The 15098-nt window shown below is 33.6% G+C and overlaps 1 protein-coding gene across 1 annotated transcript in view; it reads left to right on the top strand.

Annotated features, from left to right (window-relative positions):
- LOC125071513 (mucin-17) overlaps nucleotides 1-14874 on the top strand; it is a 58122-nt gene extending 43248 nt beyond the window's left edge. The window contains exons 3-7 of the mRNA XM_047681797.1: nucleotides 1421-1503; nucleotides 9985-10034; nucleotides 10468-10633; nucleotides 10926-11041; nucleotides 11221-14874. Of these exons, the coding sequence (XP_047537753.1) occupies nucleotides 1428-1503; nucleotides 9985-10034; nucleotides 10468-10633; nucleotides 10926-11041; nucleotides 11221-14817 (4005 nt within the window). The 5' untranslated portion in view covers nucleotides 1421-1427 and the 3' untranslated portion in view covers nucleotides 14818-14874. The remainder of the gene's footprint in view (nucleotides 1-1420; nucleotides 1504-9984; nucleotides 10035-10467; nucleotides 10634-10925; nucleotides 11042-11220) is intronic.
- Nucleotides 14875-15098: the final 224 nt, after the last annotated feature.

The following is a 15098-nucleotide window of genomic DNA, read 5'->3' as shown; positions in this document are numbered from 1 at the left end:
TTCGGAATATAGATTCTACCAAAAAGAACCGGCAAAAAACTCAGTTGTTACCCCTTTTTAACATTTAAAATACAAAGTTATGTTAGTTAAATACAATGCATACAACGCATTGACGATGTAAGGGATGGTCAATATTTCTGACATCACTAATGTCTGTAGGTGGTAACGACGACTTTACATGAGGTGGCCTGGAGGAATAATATACAAAAAATTGTTCCGTACATAATTAAACTTTAATTGTAATTAATGTCATCGTAATCAATTTTTGATTCAAATGTGTTCGCAAATATAAGTGCACTCACTATTTCCTCATTCTCTTAATCCGATGTGATAATAAATCTGACATGACAACTTTGAGTAATTTCGAGACATGGGATGGCAAACACTACATATCCTGAAAGAAGAAGAATCGGGCTTGGGTGGCTAAGGCAAGAACCTCGGAATTCTAAGAGCTAGCCACTAGAGCCATGAGATAAATATACTATAGGTATATATTACGATAATAAGGAGGTCGTTGACGTTATTCAAGCTCACGCGCTTCGTGACATACACCGTGTGAACATAAATTTATCTTGATTTAGTTATTAAATAAACTAATAATTCATCTATAACGACTGGCAAATATATAATTAACTATAAAACAATAGAAGCACAATAAAACTGCTTAACATAACTGTTAATAAACATTTTAATGGTCGAAAATTTTCAAGGCCGAAACTGCAATTCTACAATGCGTAGCATTTCAAGATGAAAGCTTGTGAGATAATGCATGGGGGTAATACGATAATATATTTATTTGTTGGATAATATAAGTCTACATCTGGTTACTAATCACCCAACCATCATATTATATTCTACCGCCAAGCTAGTGGAAACCAAGTGCCGTCGTCGTCTCCAAAATAAAATAATTTAAATGCCAGTATTCCGTAAACTAACGTTTGAACACTAAAAATTTGAAAGTTCTACTCCTTTCCATGTGGCACTATCTGATCAGTTCGAGAGTACCGAATTATTGTATCGTCTTTAAATGAAATATTCTTGCAAAGATTTAACTCAATATAAAACTAAGTTAATTAGTTGTTGATATATTAGTAGTTAGTTAGTTAACGTAAGCTAGTAATACTTGACGTCTGGGTAGGTACCTCCTACTCATCAGGTATTCTAATAATAATATTGATGTGTTTTAATTTAAAGGATAAGTAGTCCAGTGGATATACAAGCACAAGGGATGTAACATCTTAGTTCACATTGTTGGTGGCGCATTAGCGATGTAAGAAATGGATATATGTTTATATGTCTGTAGTGACTAATTATCATAGGGTTGTCAACAAGCCAATTAACAAAAAAATGGTGTTTTTAGTCGTATGTACTGTTACAATTTAATATGCACAGATTAAATATAACCATTCCTCCTTTACAGATTTAATATGCGGTGGAGGCGAGAAGATATGAATATAATAATGTCTCCGAAAACTGTGGTCGTCCTCGTGTTGCTGGCTTTTAGTGAGTATTTATAATAAATAAATAATAAATAAAATATTTATTTCATTATTAACAAGTTATAGCTATAATCAGAAATTTATATTATTGTTTTTTTTAACTAAAGATATATAGAGTAACGGAATCTCTAGCAAATACCTTATTTATTTATTATATAAATACATATATCCCGTTATGTAAATAAAATTGGTTAATGTATTTAGATCAAGCTTTTATATACATTTTTTATTGTCTATGCAGTAAATTGTCATTTCCTCCGGATCTAGGATATAGAACCGGGCGGGTATTGCTTACGTTAAAAATTAACTATCAGGGGGATTTAACAAACATATAAAAATTTAATTTCGCGGGGTAACACTAAGTTGACCTAACCAAACAAACAAGTTATATACCTATACTATTATTTTTATATACAACTGTTAATATAGTGTTATTATATTAAAAGGTTTTATGAAATACTTTATTATACGTACCAAAAATAAAATAGAAGGTAAAAATTACAAGTGAGAACTAACGACATACTCAAGAAAAAAACATTATTCAGGCAAATAAATAAGAATAGACGTACAATCAGAGATGAGATGATTGAATCAAAATGGCTTAGTATTTAGAACGATTATATATCTTAACCAATCGCGAATTCAAAATCCAGGCAAGCGCCACTGATTTTTCCACTTGTTTAATTAGTGTCTATAATTGATCTCGTGCTCGGTAAAGGAAAACATCGTGAGAATACTCGCATGATTCTAATTTCAATGAAATTCTGCCACATGTGAATCCACCAACAAGCATTGGAGCATAATGGTGGACAAAGCTCCAAAACCTTCTCCTCAAAGGGATATGAGGCCTAAGCCCAATAGCGTTTAGTTTTATTATACCTAAAAAGCAAGTACATAAATAAAATACCTAATTATATACGTACATACTTTCTTAAAGAAAATTTTAAGAGATGTTTTCATACTGGCCACGCTTCTGAACATTCCGATGACCTGGTCGGCCTTTATATAGCGCAGGCTGTGCAACGACTCCGTGACATTTAGATAGGCAACAAACGACTTAGATAAATTAATGTCACAGGACAATCTATTGGACAACGTGTTTTTACTTTAAGTTAGATTATCCTCCAACGCGAAGAATATTTTATTACCAGTAAACAATTACGATCTAATTATCTTAATTTTAATTAGCAGTTAAGGAATTATTATTTCCGTTTGAACTGATGTATATGTTTAATCGACTTCAAAATACGGGAAATATGGGAATAATCATTATGTATATAAAATATAATAGTACTATTTTTATGTATAGGTATTTATTAAATAATTTTAATTCAGCTATATTTAGACCAAATATTTAAACATACATCATCGCCCAAGCGCAGTACCCAGTATTGTCGTGTTCCGGTTTGAAAGGTGAGTGAGCCAGTATAACACAGGCACGAGGATTATATAGCCGTGGTTCCCAAGGCTATATAGCGCCATTGTCTATGGACTGCGGTGACCACTTACCATCAGGTGGCTCATTTGTCCGTCCGCCTACGTATATCATAAAAAACATCATATTTATATGAAAACAAAGCAGCGTGCGCAAATTGTATAAAAATATACAAGAATATATTATGAACATATACATTATGAAGACGAATCTATAGAACCGTTAAGTAATAGCTTATTTACGTCCTCCGCTAACAAAAGCGTCTCGAAACATATTATTACGTTTAAGGGCGCACACACACGTTCGCTATGATAACTTTTGTGTAAAAATAATCGATTAATTTTTTTATATATCACTTACTAACAAATAAATAAATAAACTCTTGTGATTTAATATTTTGCTTGCTTTATTATTACTAGGGAAGGTAGGTAAGTACAGGTTTTCTCCTTACTGATCCAAAAGTCTGTCTAAATACGGGTCTCCAGGGGAGGCATTTCTTCACCGGCTACCGCGTCAACCTTTTTGGTTTGAAAGACCAGTACATACAAATAGGTGAAAATAACCATTTTTCAGTTTAATAACGTGTAGTGAAGATGTACTAATGAAGGCATAAGATGACATTTATTTATATACATTACGTAGACAAGTTGATATAAAAATAATTCATTTCGTACAAAGTTTATAAACGTTTAACCGCTGGTTCACCGGTTATTAAGCAGTTAGTTAAAATCAACAGTTAACGAAATACTTAAACAATTATATTATTTTTAGTATATTCACTGTGAGTAACAGATGCCATAGTTAAGTAAGATTATGCTTCATATTGTACCTGTCTATTCGTTTATCAAAATAAATATAATAGTTTCGTATAGAAAATAAATAAATATTAAAACATATTAAAATTGTCAGCCCTGAGGTATTAACCATAAATATATAATATTGTTACAGAAACCCGCTTAATAGAATGATAATAATATGTGATTTTAGTACACGTGTCGTACGTGTTCAATCTGCTTTATTTGTTCTAACAGATTTCGCTCCATTGATCACAACAGAAAATTGCTACAAAGAAAATCAGCAACCGTCAGTGTTGAAACGTTCTGTGACCGCTATTTATAAGGTCGATAATTGACCAGGGAATCTTATAAAGGTTACCATAATGATGTGATTATTTTGCAAGGGTCTTTTCAAAGATATATTTCTATAGTGAATGGCGATCAGACCTATTCACCATTCAACTTTGAGCTTATTATTAAACTCTATTTGATAAAATGTAACTACTTAGTTTCTTGCCTGTTCTTCTAGGTAGAATCTAATCCTGAACCGTGATAGGCGATAGTTTTCAATTTCAATTATTTTATACAATGACGGCTCAAAATACTTACAAGAGCCTATTTGAATATAGAATAATAAATAGGTACACTTATTTATAAAATAGTAAAGGAAAGGCAAACTTATTTAAAATAATTACTTGAATAGCTCTTTAAATTGGTTTTGTACATAATTATCAAATTATGAATAGCTCGAGCCATATGAGTACCCGATGAACGATGCATAAAAGCATAGGTATATATTACAATCTTGCAATTTCAGAATAGGGAAGGCCAATAAGTGCTCTAACCCTAAGGCCTCCACAGCACTATTTTTATGCAATATGGATATAATGGTTATGAAAAAAACATCCGTTCTATTGACAAGAAAAAATAACGGTCATTGTTAAATTATACAAAAGCGATATAGTAAAAATATTACCTAGTTTAAAATTTACTCTATTTTACATTATAAAAAAAAACAAAGCATCATCATGAAATTTGAAAACCATCGAGCTTTACACTCTATAATGTCTCTTCACACAAATCGTTATTATTTCGTCTTACACAATAACAATAACGTGACAAAAACAACATCTTGACAATTCTCACAGATTAAAAACAACCAGTTATCTTAGACTGCTCTAAACCCACAATCTTCGATCCGAATAACCCCATAATTTGTACAATACCCTTCGATTGTTGCTTCGATGAGTCAATAGTCAAATAGAAGAGCACTCTCTGAACTCCGGAAATGTCAGGACTGTGTGTCATTTGGAAAATTAGATCGTTACAACAGAGATGAGGGGAGATTAAAAATAGTTGCAGTGTGACCGAACATAAGACTTCGAACACTATATTTATTGTGTTCACAATGGCTGTTATTTGCTTATCTGTTGCAGGATTTAAAAAAAAATTATGGTGTCAATATAATATCACGAAATTATGACACTTGCTTGTACCAATAAAATCGTTAACAAGAATTCGTTGATCTTACGAAACATTGTGTTTATTTTAATATTTTCTTATGCATATATTTTTATAAAACAAACAACACTATATTAATATGTTTTATTGATAGGATTTTTTTAATATCGGAAGAAATAATTAATCTTTTTTGTTTTCATTGCTTATGCACGGTTTCTGCACACACTAATTCCGACAATTTTTACAGTCACCGTTTTGACATTAAAATGGCGATTCATTTGTTTTATAATTTATCAACTGTTTCCCACCCGCTTCGCTGGGCATTTATATAAAAGGGTGAAAGAGTTGATCCATTCGACGATCGGACGGTTCCGCGATTGGCCATAGTCTCATATCGATACGTTCAATACTTTTTACGTGATTAACGCACAAATAAAAAAAAATAGGACAGATTAACTAAAATAAAATTACTTACATATGTATGCAAAAGACGCATTATGTACCCGATCTGTATATAAATATGTATACATAGGTAGATCCTCTTTATATCGGTAAACGATCATCTTGTAAAAGATTATATCCAAAGGTCAAAGTACCTAGGCTGCCAAATAGATAATACTTCAATCTGTTGGATTTTATTGATAGAGAATCAATTATAAAATATTCATTATTGTAGTTATATCAGTATCATATGTCAATGTAAATCTTATTACAAAACTCATAATGCTTATTTTGCAAAATCAAAAACTTTAAATCATAAGACAATGAAAGCATTAACTGTGAAAACTATTATTATTGATTTGTATCGTATACGGAAATAATTGTTTTATAATTTACGCCTGTATTAGATGAAAAAACATTTTCGTTTTTAATATCAAAACATAATGAACGGATTGTGATCGACCTTTGAAATGTCAACGGAACTCTCAATGACCCACAAAGAATTAATTAATTGATATTAAAGTATGTTTGAATTAAAGTAATGAAGCTTGTTATATAGTTATGAAAATTAATAAGCATCTTTTTTTTTTTTTTGAAAAAAAAAAACTTTTTAGTCTTTCAGTACCAGCAAAACTGTCGGGAATTATAACACTTTTTTTTTGTATCGAAAATTATATTTGAACAACTCGTTTATTTCTTCGTCATTATGAACGGATACAGTTATTTCTTAGTTGTCAAGACATTCGCAAATAAACCCCGTAGATTTCTACTGTGCGAACACATCCGAAGCTCGCCACATAATACGACTGTCAAACTGTCAAAAAGTGATAAGCGACTTTAGTAATTATAACATTTAAAAGGGCTAGTGGGTCACCAGCGAAACTTTGCGTTTATTCCTACCTATGACAGGTTTTGTTTTGATTTAATTTCACTGTAAACTGCAAGTCACTCATCTACATTTGGCGCCAAAATGTTGAAACATTATTTAAATGTTTTTTTTTAGTGAAAATTGTATACTTTAGTTCAGTTACAATTGGTTTTTGTCGATAACAATTTACTTCACCTTTGTTTACGTTTTTCATTTTATTTTTTCATATACAGCCGTAGCATCGCTCTCTAACCGGTCAGTAAATTAATTATTTGTTAAATTGTAATAATTTAGTAAAATTCAATCAAGCATACTTTTTAATTTTCTGCACTTCTACTACTAGAGCTCTTCAAAATGAGATCATAGCCGAGTTTTTATGTGCAGCTTTCTTCGATAATCACTGGGACAAAAATTGGCTTACGCTATTAATATACAAAATTAATAGCGTAAGCCAATTTTTGTCCCAGTGTCACAAAATACACAAATCAAAATATCATAAGTCGGTTATCAGTTTGTTGTACAACAAATCACATATTTTGATATATAATTTATACAGCAACTATTTTTAATTGTTATTTATGTATAATTAAGGCGAATAAGTAAGTAAAACGATTTTAATAAATTTTATGTAAATGTATATTATTTATTAAAAATATATTTATAGAATAACACTTTTAACAGGTTGTACAGTTTATTTTGTTAGAGTTCGACGTTCAAACTAATCGTTTAATTCATAATATAATGTACGTTTTGTTTTTATGTTACTGTGATCGTGATTCGTGGTATATTGTATTTGTATATGTACGTAGGCGTACAGTCGTTGAGTTAAAATTAGTATTCAAAATTGAATATTATATAAACCAATTTAAATAGTTACTTGGAAAATATATTAATATAGAATTATTTATGAAAAAAAAAATTTTTTTTTCATTCGTTATAATTTGCCGGAAACCGTAACCTGTAATTATTCTCACTGCTGAACAAAGGTCCGCTTTTAATTTTGAGGAGAAGAAGGTTTAGTGTTGGTTCCACGACGGTAATTCAATACGTCTTGTTGGATACACATTTTCACCAAAACCACATTGGAGCAGCATGGTGGAATATGCTCTAAACCTTCTCCTCAAAGGGAGAGGAGGCCTTAGCCCAGCAGTAGGAAATGTACAGGCTGCTAATGTAATCAAGAATTGAAACTAGTACACAACATATGTAAATCTAAGGCTTGTTTGTCTTTATTCCTACTCCGATTGAATAAAACAAATGAAAATCTAAAAACAATAACGAATTATTTATATTAAATTAAGATTATCGAAGCAAAAAAAATCAATAAAAACAATTACATAAAAACCGCAAGCAATATACTTTCGTTTTCAATTCCCACCCACGTGAAGACGTGACAATAAGGATAACGAGTGAGCTCGGGTCACAGAGATAGTACGCGGTGAAAGTGCACGTCGATGACTCGACTCAGGTTGTAAAGCACGACTCTTTGACTAGTCAAGCTTTTAGGCATTACTTGACTTATTAAAACTAACATATTCTCTCAACCAATTCAAACCAAGTTCTTGGCCAAAGAAAAAATTACAAGTTTAGAAAAGTTTGGGTTAAGAAATTACAAATCTATATCAGCAGTTAGGGAGACAACTGTAAAACACTCTGGTTATATTCGCAAATAAGTAATTGAAGAAGTCTGACCACCTCTAGATAAAAAAATAATTTTATTTTTAATACATTAATTAGTTTCCGCCCGCAACTTCAACCGCGTTTGAGAGAATTTTGCAAATGTTTGGTACTTTTTTCCGCCAGCTACTAATCGATAGGTACTATAAACTATCTCTGTGCCAATTTTCTATGCTAGAATTCGCAATAGAAATCTAGACTTATGCATTTATAATATTTGTATAAATCCTTAAATACTATCATTATTTTTCGTTTTCATTCGTATGAAAAATATAAAAATATAATTATTGATACGAACAAACATCAAAGTCAATTTAGAGACACTAGTGACTACACGCATCTTAAGTTCAGAATTGACAATTAGAAAGCTACGTATAAGTCCTATTCATTGTAAATAGCGGTATGATCTTTACTCTTTGTACTGTAGTATTTAGTTTATGCATTTATTTGTATTGATCGTATTGTGCTATAATGAGATGATTTAATATTGCAATTATTTGTATAACCATATTTTAAGCCGGATTTAAATCGTATTGTATTAGGTTAGGCAATGAAAGCTTTAACGGATCTACAACTCGTCCTGTGTGAACTTATTTCATATAACAAATACTCTTGAACGTTCGAAGCGATTTCCGGCGATATGAATTTGATATGATACTCATATTCCTTAAATGTTATATTCATTAATTCATACTACTTTCTGTCGTTTCACGATTGTACGACCTCCGTGGTCGAGTAGTGTGTACACCGGTTTTCATGGGTACGCCACACCGAGGTCCCGGGTTCGATTCCCGGCCGAGTCGATGTAGAAAATGTTCATTACTTTTCTATGTTGTCTTGGGTCTGGGTGTTTAGCGATCCCGTGGCGCCCGCCGAAAGACGGAGAGGGTACCGCTGGTTTTTTAGTGGGTAATCCGGCGTACCTGGGCGCACTCGGCGTCCAGGGCTCCGGGGAGTCCCACACACCCCCCCACCTTCCATCACGTGGGGGAAGCGCGTAACGCGTTTTTCCAGCGAGAAAAACAAAAAAAAAAGGGTCTGGGTGTTTGTGGTACCGTCGTTACTTTTGATTTCCATAACACAAGTGCTTTAGCTACTTACATTGGGATCAGAGTAATGTATGTGATGTTGTCCAATATTTATTTATTTATTATTTATTTATTTAACACTAAGCAAATTACAAATATCGATTATTCATGAGAATCCCAAAAGATCATTAGCTGTTCTTTTTCTCCTCTGTTATATTCAACTGTATGCAATTAAATATGTATATGGGTTGTTGATGATGTATGTACATTTAAATCCTAGAAGCTGAAGCAAGGTAATCCTTTCTATAATAAAACTCCATCAGATTTTTTTTAACTTGGCCTATTAAAAAAATTAAAGATGTCAAAAAAGCATTGATAAATAATACCTATTATTCAATACAAAATTATAGTAAGGAAAAAAAAGTATTTATTGAATTTTAGGCAGAATACATAAATATGTAATTGTACTTTACAGACGTGTCATTAAAATGGTGAAAAAGTGCAACTACTGAGTTTCTTGTCCATTCTTCTCGGTAGTAGACTTTCCGAAGCAGTAGCTTTACAATTAATTCAATATACTTTGATTTGATATAATTTGACCGTTTATGTAATTATATCGCTGATATTTAATTATATTTCAATAACTATAACAAAATATTTAATTAAATATGTAAAATAAATGTGATACATGCATATAAATACATGCTTCGAGTGGTCACGATTTAACAAAGGTTTTCCTCCTCTTACTTGTAATTTGAACATATAGATTTTATTAATAATTATTTTCTTCAATTTTCAGATTCGTTCCAAACTTGTCATGGAGCTCGAAGAACGGCTCATCGAAGACGAGTAAGTGAAATAATTTACACTATAAATACTATTATTTATAATCTGTATTGGTTTCTAAATAATATATATTAAGACGCTTTATCAGTAGAAAGTGACCTAAATTTTAGCCCATTACTTTATCATATTTTCAACTTAAGAAATTTTAAAAATATATGTAATTATGATGGATGTTCGAATATAAATGGACTCTGTTCTGGATCCTCAACACCAAGTACTTATACAATATACATATACAACTGCCTATATTGAGGCTCTGAATTCAAACTTCGAGTCGGACCAATTAAGATTAAAATAAAAGCTAAAAAACTGAACTCTCTGTTCACCTGTTCTGCTCATACACTTGTACAATATTGTATCTCCAGTGCTGCAGCCGAAATCGGCGTATAGCGTTGTCTTTTAGTCCATTTTCTTATGTTTCATTATTTTCTTCAAGGATGCTTCAGACCTTTATCTACCAGCTCCGAGCGCGGAATCATTGACGGCAATCGCCCAAGCGATGGGCGCGGCCGGCTTTGAAGATTACACCGAAGGAAAGGCGCTCGTCAAACGACTAATACCCGCTGACAGCCAGCCTGATTTGGACGTCGTCGAACATTTGGGTATATTGCATTTATAAAGATATTATTCTACTGCTAACTGACCCTTTTTAATTGCAACAAAGTGGACCACTACAATCAACGACCAATACAAGTCTAGTCTAACGTTATATCCTAAATACATATACTTTCGTCCTCTAGTGAAAGTAAGGAAGGAGCTTGGTATCGCATGTACCGTATTTAGTTACTTTAAATACAATAGTGGACTTTCTACAATTGGCATTCAAATTCAATTACTGCGTTTCTTGTTTCACAGTTTGAGTTTTGTCTTATATCGTAAAACGTTATTCCACAGGAGTTATTGGCAAGGTCGGCGTTGATTTTCCTGCTCTGCCCAATATCCCAAATACTGGATTTAATTGCAAGAACGTGCCTACTGGATATTACGCCGATCTGGAAACTGATTGCCAGGTACCTACAATAGTAGAATATTTTCAGTTTAATTGGAAGTATATAAGATCAATTTAAGTAGATCTAAAACATTTAATTTCACAGAAAGTAAAAGATTTTTATTAATCGTATTTTATTTCGGTTTAATTTATATAGTCCTGGCATATGTATTTTAATAATATATGATTTTTATCTTTCAGGTGTTCCATATCTGTGACACGTCCCGAAAAATATCCTTCCTATGTCCAAATGGCACCATCTTCAGCCAGTCGCATCTCATCTGTGACTGGTGGTTCAAGGTGGATTGCGCGTCTGCCCCTGCCCTTTACGAGTCCAGTGTAGAGTATTATTCAAATGAACAAAAGAAGTCACAAAAAGTCAGCCATACTCTCAGCAAGAATCCTGATCTTCAACAAATTGGAGCTGACAGTCATCTTCGTTCAGAATCCAGGAGAGCTCCTGTTAATGTTCCTAGCACTACCGAAAGGTTATTTAGACATCGTCAGAAACTTCAAACTGATACTTTAACGTCAAGTGCACCAAACGCTAAGGCAACCGCAAGAAGCTTCCAAACACTGTTTGAAGTAAACCCGACTCAGAGAACCCAAGCTGCTACTGCTTTTGAGAAAAGAAGAAAAAATCTAGTACAATTGATTACGAACAATTTTGATGGGATTCCCGTAAAGACGACGTTGCCGGTCTACGACAGTTCTACTCTCAAAAGTACTATACCAGCTTATGATCACAACAGCCTAAAAGAAATGCAAGTAGCGGCAGAAACTGCTTCTTTCGCCCAAAATCAAAACAGACAATTCCTTCAAGAATATAATACTAAGAACTTCAGACCGTACCCAGTTTATACTCCAAATATTACACCTAAACCCGCAAAATCTAAAAACAATCCTTCTTTAACCACTCTTTATGATATTCAAGCAAAACATATAACTCAGTACCTACAGGAAGCGACAACAAAGCGACAAACGTTAGTCCCATATACCAAAAGTTATGCCAGCAACGTTAACGAAAGAAACGAGCCATACACAAGGCCAGGAGTATCATTACTAAGAGATTTTTTGGAAAAGGAAAAAAACAAGTCAATATCGACAACAACTGAAAAGATTGTTGAAGCAACAGCTCGTAGTGATAAATATGAAAGCCAAACTTATCCTGAAAGAAAAGTGACAATTGAAACTAAAGATAATTTTGAATCTGCAACCAAGATTCCACAAACGACTAGAAGCGATAAAACTGAAACTGCATCCTCCGACAGTGAAACATATTCAAGTCTTAATCCAACAACTCAAGAAACAACTGATGCATCTTACAAAGAACGCCGAGATAGGCTTATGAGAAAACTTAATTTTGAAGCATCTGAAACTACTGAACCTGGTGTACCCACTACACCTACTGACAAATATTTCGGAGATCAACCCACTAGAGCGGGGCTATTAGTGCCTCCTTCATTAACACCCAAAACTCTTCATTCTTTGGCTATTTACTACGCTACAGCCTTAGACAATTTATCAACAACAACTCCTCCTGAAGAAGGCGAAACGACTACACCAGCTTTCGATGAGTACGAGTCAATCGAACAAAGTTTACCAGCACTGTTCAGTCATCAGACTATCACCAAATATGGTAGTCTTTTTGGACATGGTTCTAGTAATGCTGAACTCTTAGAAGAAATTAAACTTGATCCGAATGGTACTTTTAACGAACTAGCCGAAGATCTCTCGGTACAAATGAGTCAAGGTCCTTTGGCTACGTCTCCTCAAATTAGAGAACTAGCTCAAGTATTCACGCATGCTCTCTCCGCTTATCTTCAAGATCCAATACAATTTAGAAAAGTTCTTTCAGACATAAGACCAACACATCCTTCATTCACAGATATGTTAACAACCAGTGATGAGTTTTCTCATACAGAACCAACAACTACAGTTAATGAAGAAGACGATGAAATATTAGGATTTTCTGATGACCACAAAGTACATGAATCCGAAAATTCTGTCAGAGGAGGTAAAGCTCTCAATCGTGATACCGAATATCCCTCTACAACAGAGGATACAACTACAACGGCTAAACCTACAACAGAAGCCTTTTCCACTTATTCAACTACGACGCGTAGAAATCCTTTCAGATGTTGTGGAAGAATATCTGCATCGTATACCACCGCTCCAACACCTAGAGATATTTATTCCACTTTATTTCCATATACTAATACGGCAGCTGCAAACGTAAATTCATTGATAAACAACAACAATGAAGTAACACCCATTGCAGACAGCATTACGTTATTTAGACAAGGAGGGATACCAAATAGCAATATTATATCTTTATTCGGAAAGACCGTTAGCACTACTGAGGGCACCCCTTTTAATGATTTTTCAGAAGTGACTACTGTTCCCACAGCCTGGGGAGTCGACAGTGTTGATTCTACATTATCTCCAATAACTAACTCACATCAAATGTTTGAGAGTAAAAAACTTAGAGCAACGACTGTTATACCTGAAAGTACACCAATATACTTTACTGAAAGTGATAGCATTGAATTAGAAAATGAAGAAGAACTACAAAGAGCTCACAGTCAATCATTTGTATCACCTCAAAATAATAATCTACGTCAAGGAAAACAACTTAAACAAGATAATAAGAAAGCGGTTAAGAAGCCGTCTGAAGATTTAGAGGCACCTACGCAATCTACTATAGATACTACCACTGCAACAGTACAAATCACAACACAAGCAACAACGACTCTTAAAGATCAAACAGAAGCGTTAACTACAGTGTCTCCTTTATCCAGTAGTATATTTACCTCTCCTGACAATGATAAATCAACAAATGATTTCCAATGGCAGACTACATTTGGAAATTGGCAAAGCACTATTCTCGATCCCATGACATTGAACGATGGCCTTAGTCCCACAGGCCCTGAAGAGAGTATCTCTGAAAAGACCCAACAAACTACTGAATGGGCTTCAAACACTGCAACAACTCCATCGCACGTATCTACAACAAACGAACCTATTTATTCATCTACGCTAAATGCAGAAGTAACAACACCAACACAAAGCAATGACCAAAATGAACGTTTCGGTAAATTTCTTCGAGATCCAACGTCCACTGAACCCGCACTAGATTTGTCAACGGTGACAGACACAATCGTAGAAAAGGCTAAAGAAATTATGGAAGGCATGAATGCAACTACTACGCAGAAATTAATGAACGTTATGAAAAAAACCAAATCTAAAACTGTAAAACGATTAATACTACTATTAGTACAGACGTGCGATGACGATCATAACTCTACAGCTGAAGCCTCCAAAAAGGCTCTATTAGAAGCTCTCATGGCTGTCTCTCAAAAAGACATGGAAGAAATTGCTAAAGAAGAAGATTTAACTGAAGCACCATCAACTGTTTCGGATGTAGATTTTGTTAAAACGACAGAAATCCATCGCCGAATGGACCGAATGCCAGTGCTAAGACGAGGAAAAAAATTAAATATCGAAGCTGAAGCCATAAATTCTCTATCGAATCCATCGACAACGGAGAGTTTGAAGACTGATGAAACGACAGAAATTACAACAATCAGTTCAGTGAGAACGACAGCACCCAGTCGCAGAGGGGGTAGGAAGTTTATTGCAAAAACAACAGAATCAGATCAGTTTAGAACGACGGTAACTGATCGACCAATCGCAGAAGCGAGAGTCGCCCCACAAGGTGATTTGAAAGTGCAATCAGACACAAGAGCATTAGAATTATTAAGGTCCTTATACACTATCGCGGCGCGATGGGGATAAATTGACGCGATGCATTATTTATTTATAATTAGGGTTCGTTACATTTATGTTGAACGAAAAAAGTATAAAGACTCAACTTTATTTGAACAAAATGTAAAGATAGTTAATTAGTTTATATAAATAATTCATAAAAGTAATTTAAGGTATACGAGTGGAATTATTTTTAGGTGAAAATGTTAAAGTCAAAGAGCTTTGGTATTCGATCCTAGGATGCTCAATTTTGTTCCACCAACGAACCCTAGCTATAATATTACATACATATCTAATTTTTTGTAGATAAC

This window comes from Vanessa atalanta, chromosome 19, assembly GCF_905147765.1.
Source record: "Vanessa atalanta chromosome 19, ilVanAtal1.2, whole genome shotgun sequence".
NCBI lineage: Eukaryota > Metazoa > Arthropoda > Insecta > Lepidoptera > Nymphalidae > Vanessa > Vanessa atalanta.
Note: the sequence above shows the minus strand (reverse complement) of the source record. Positions and strands in the feature narration are given on the sequence as shown.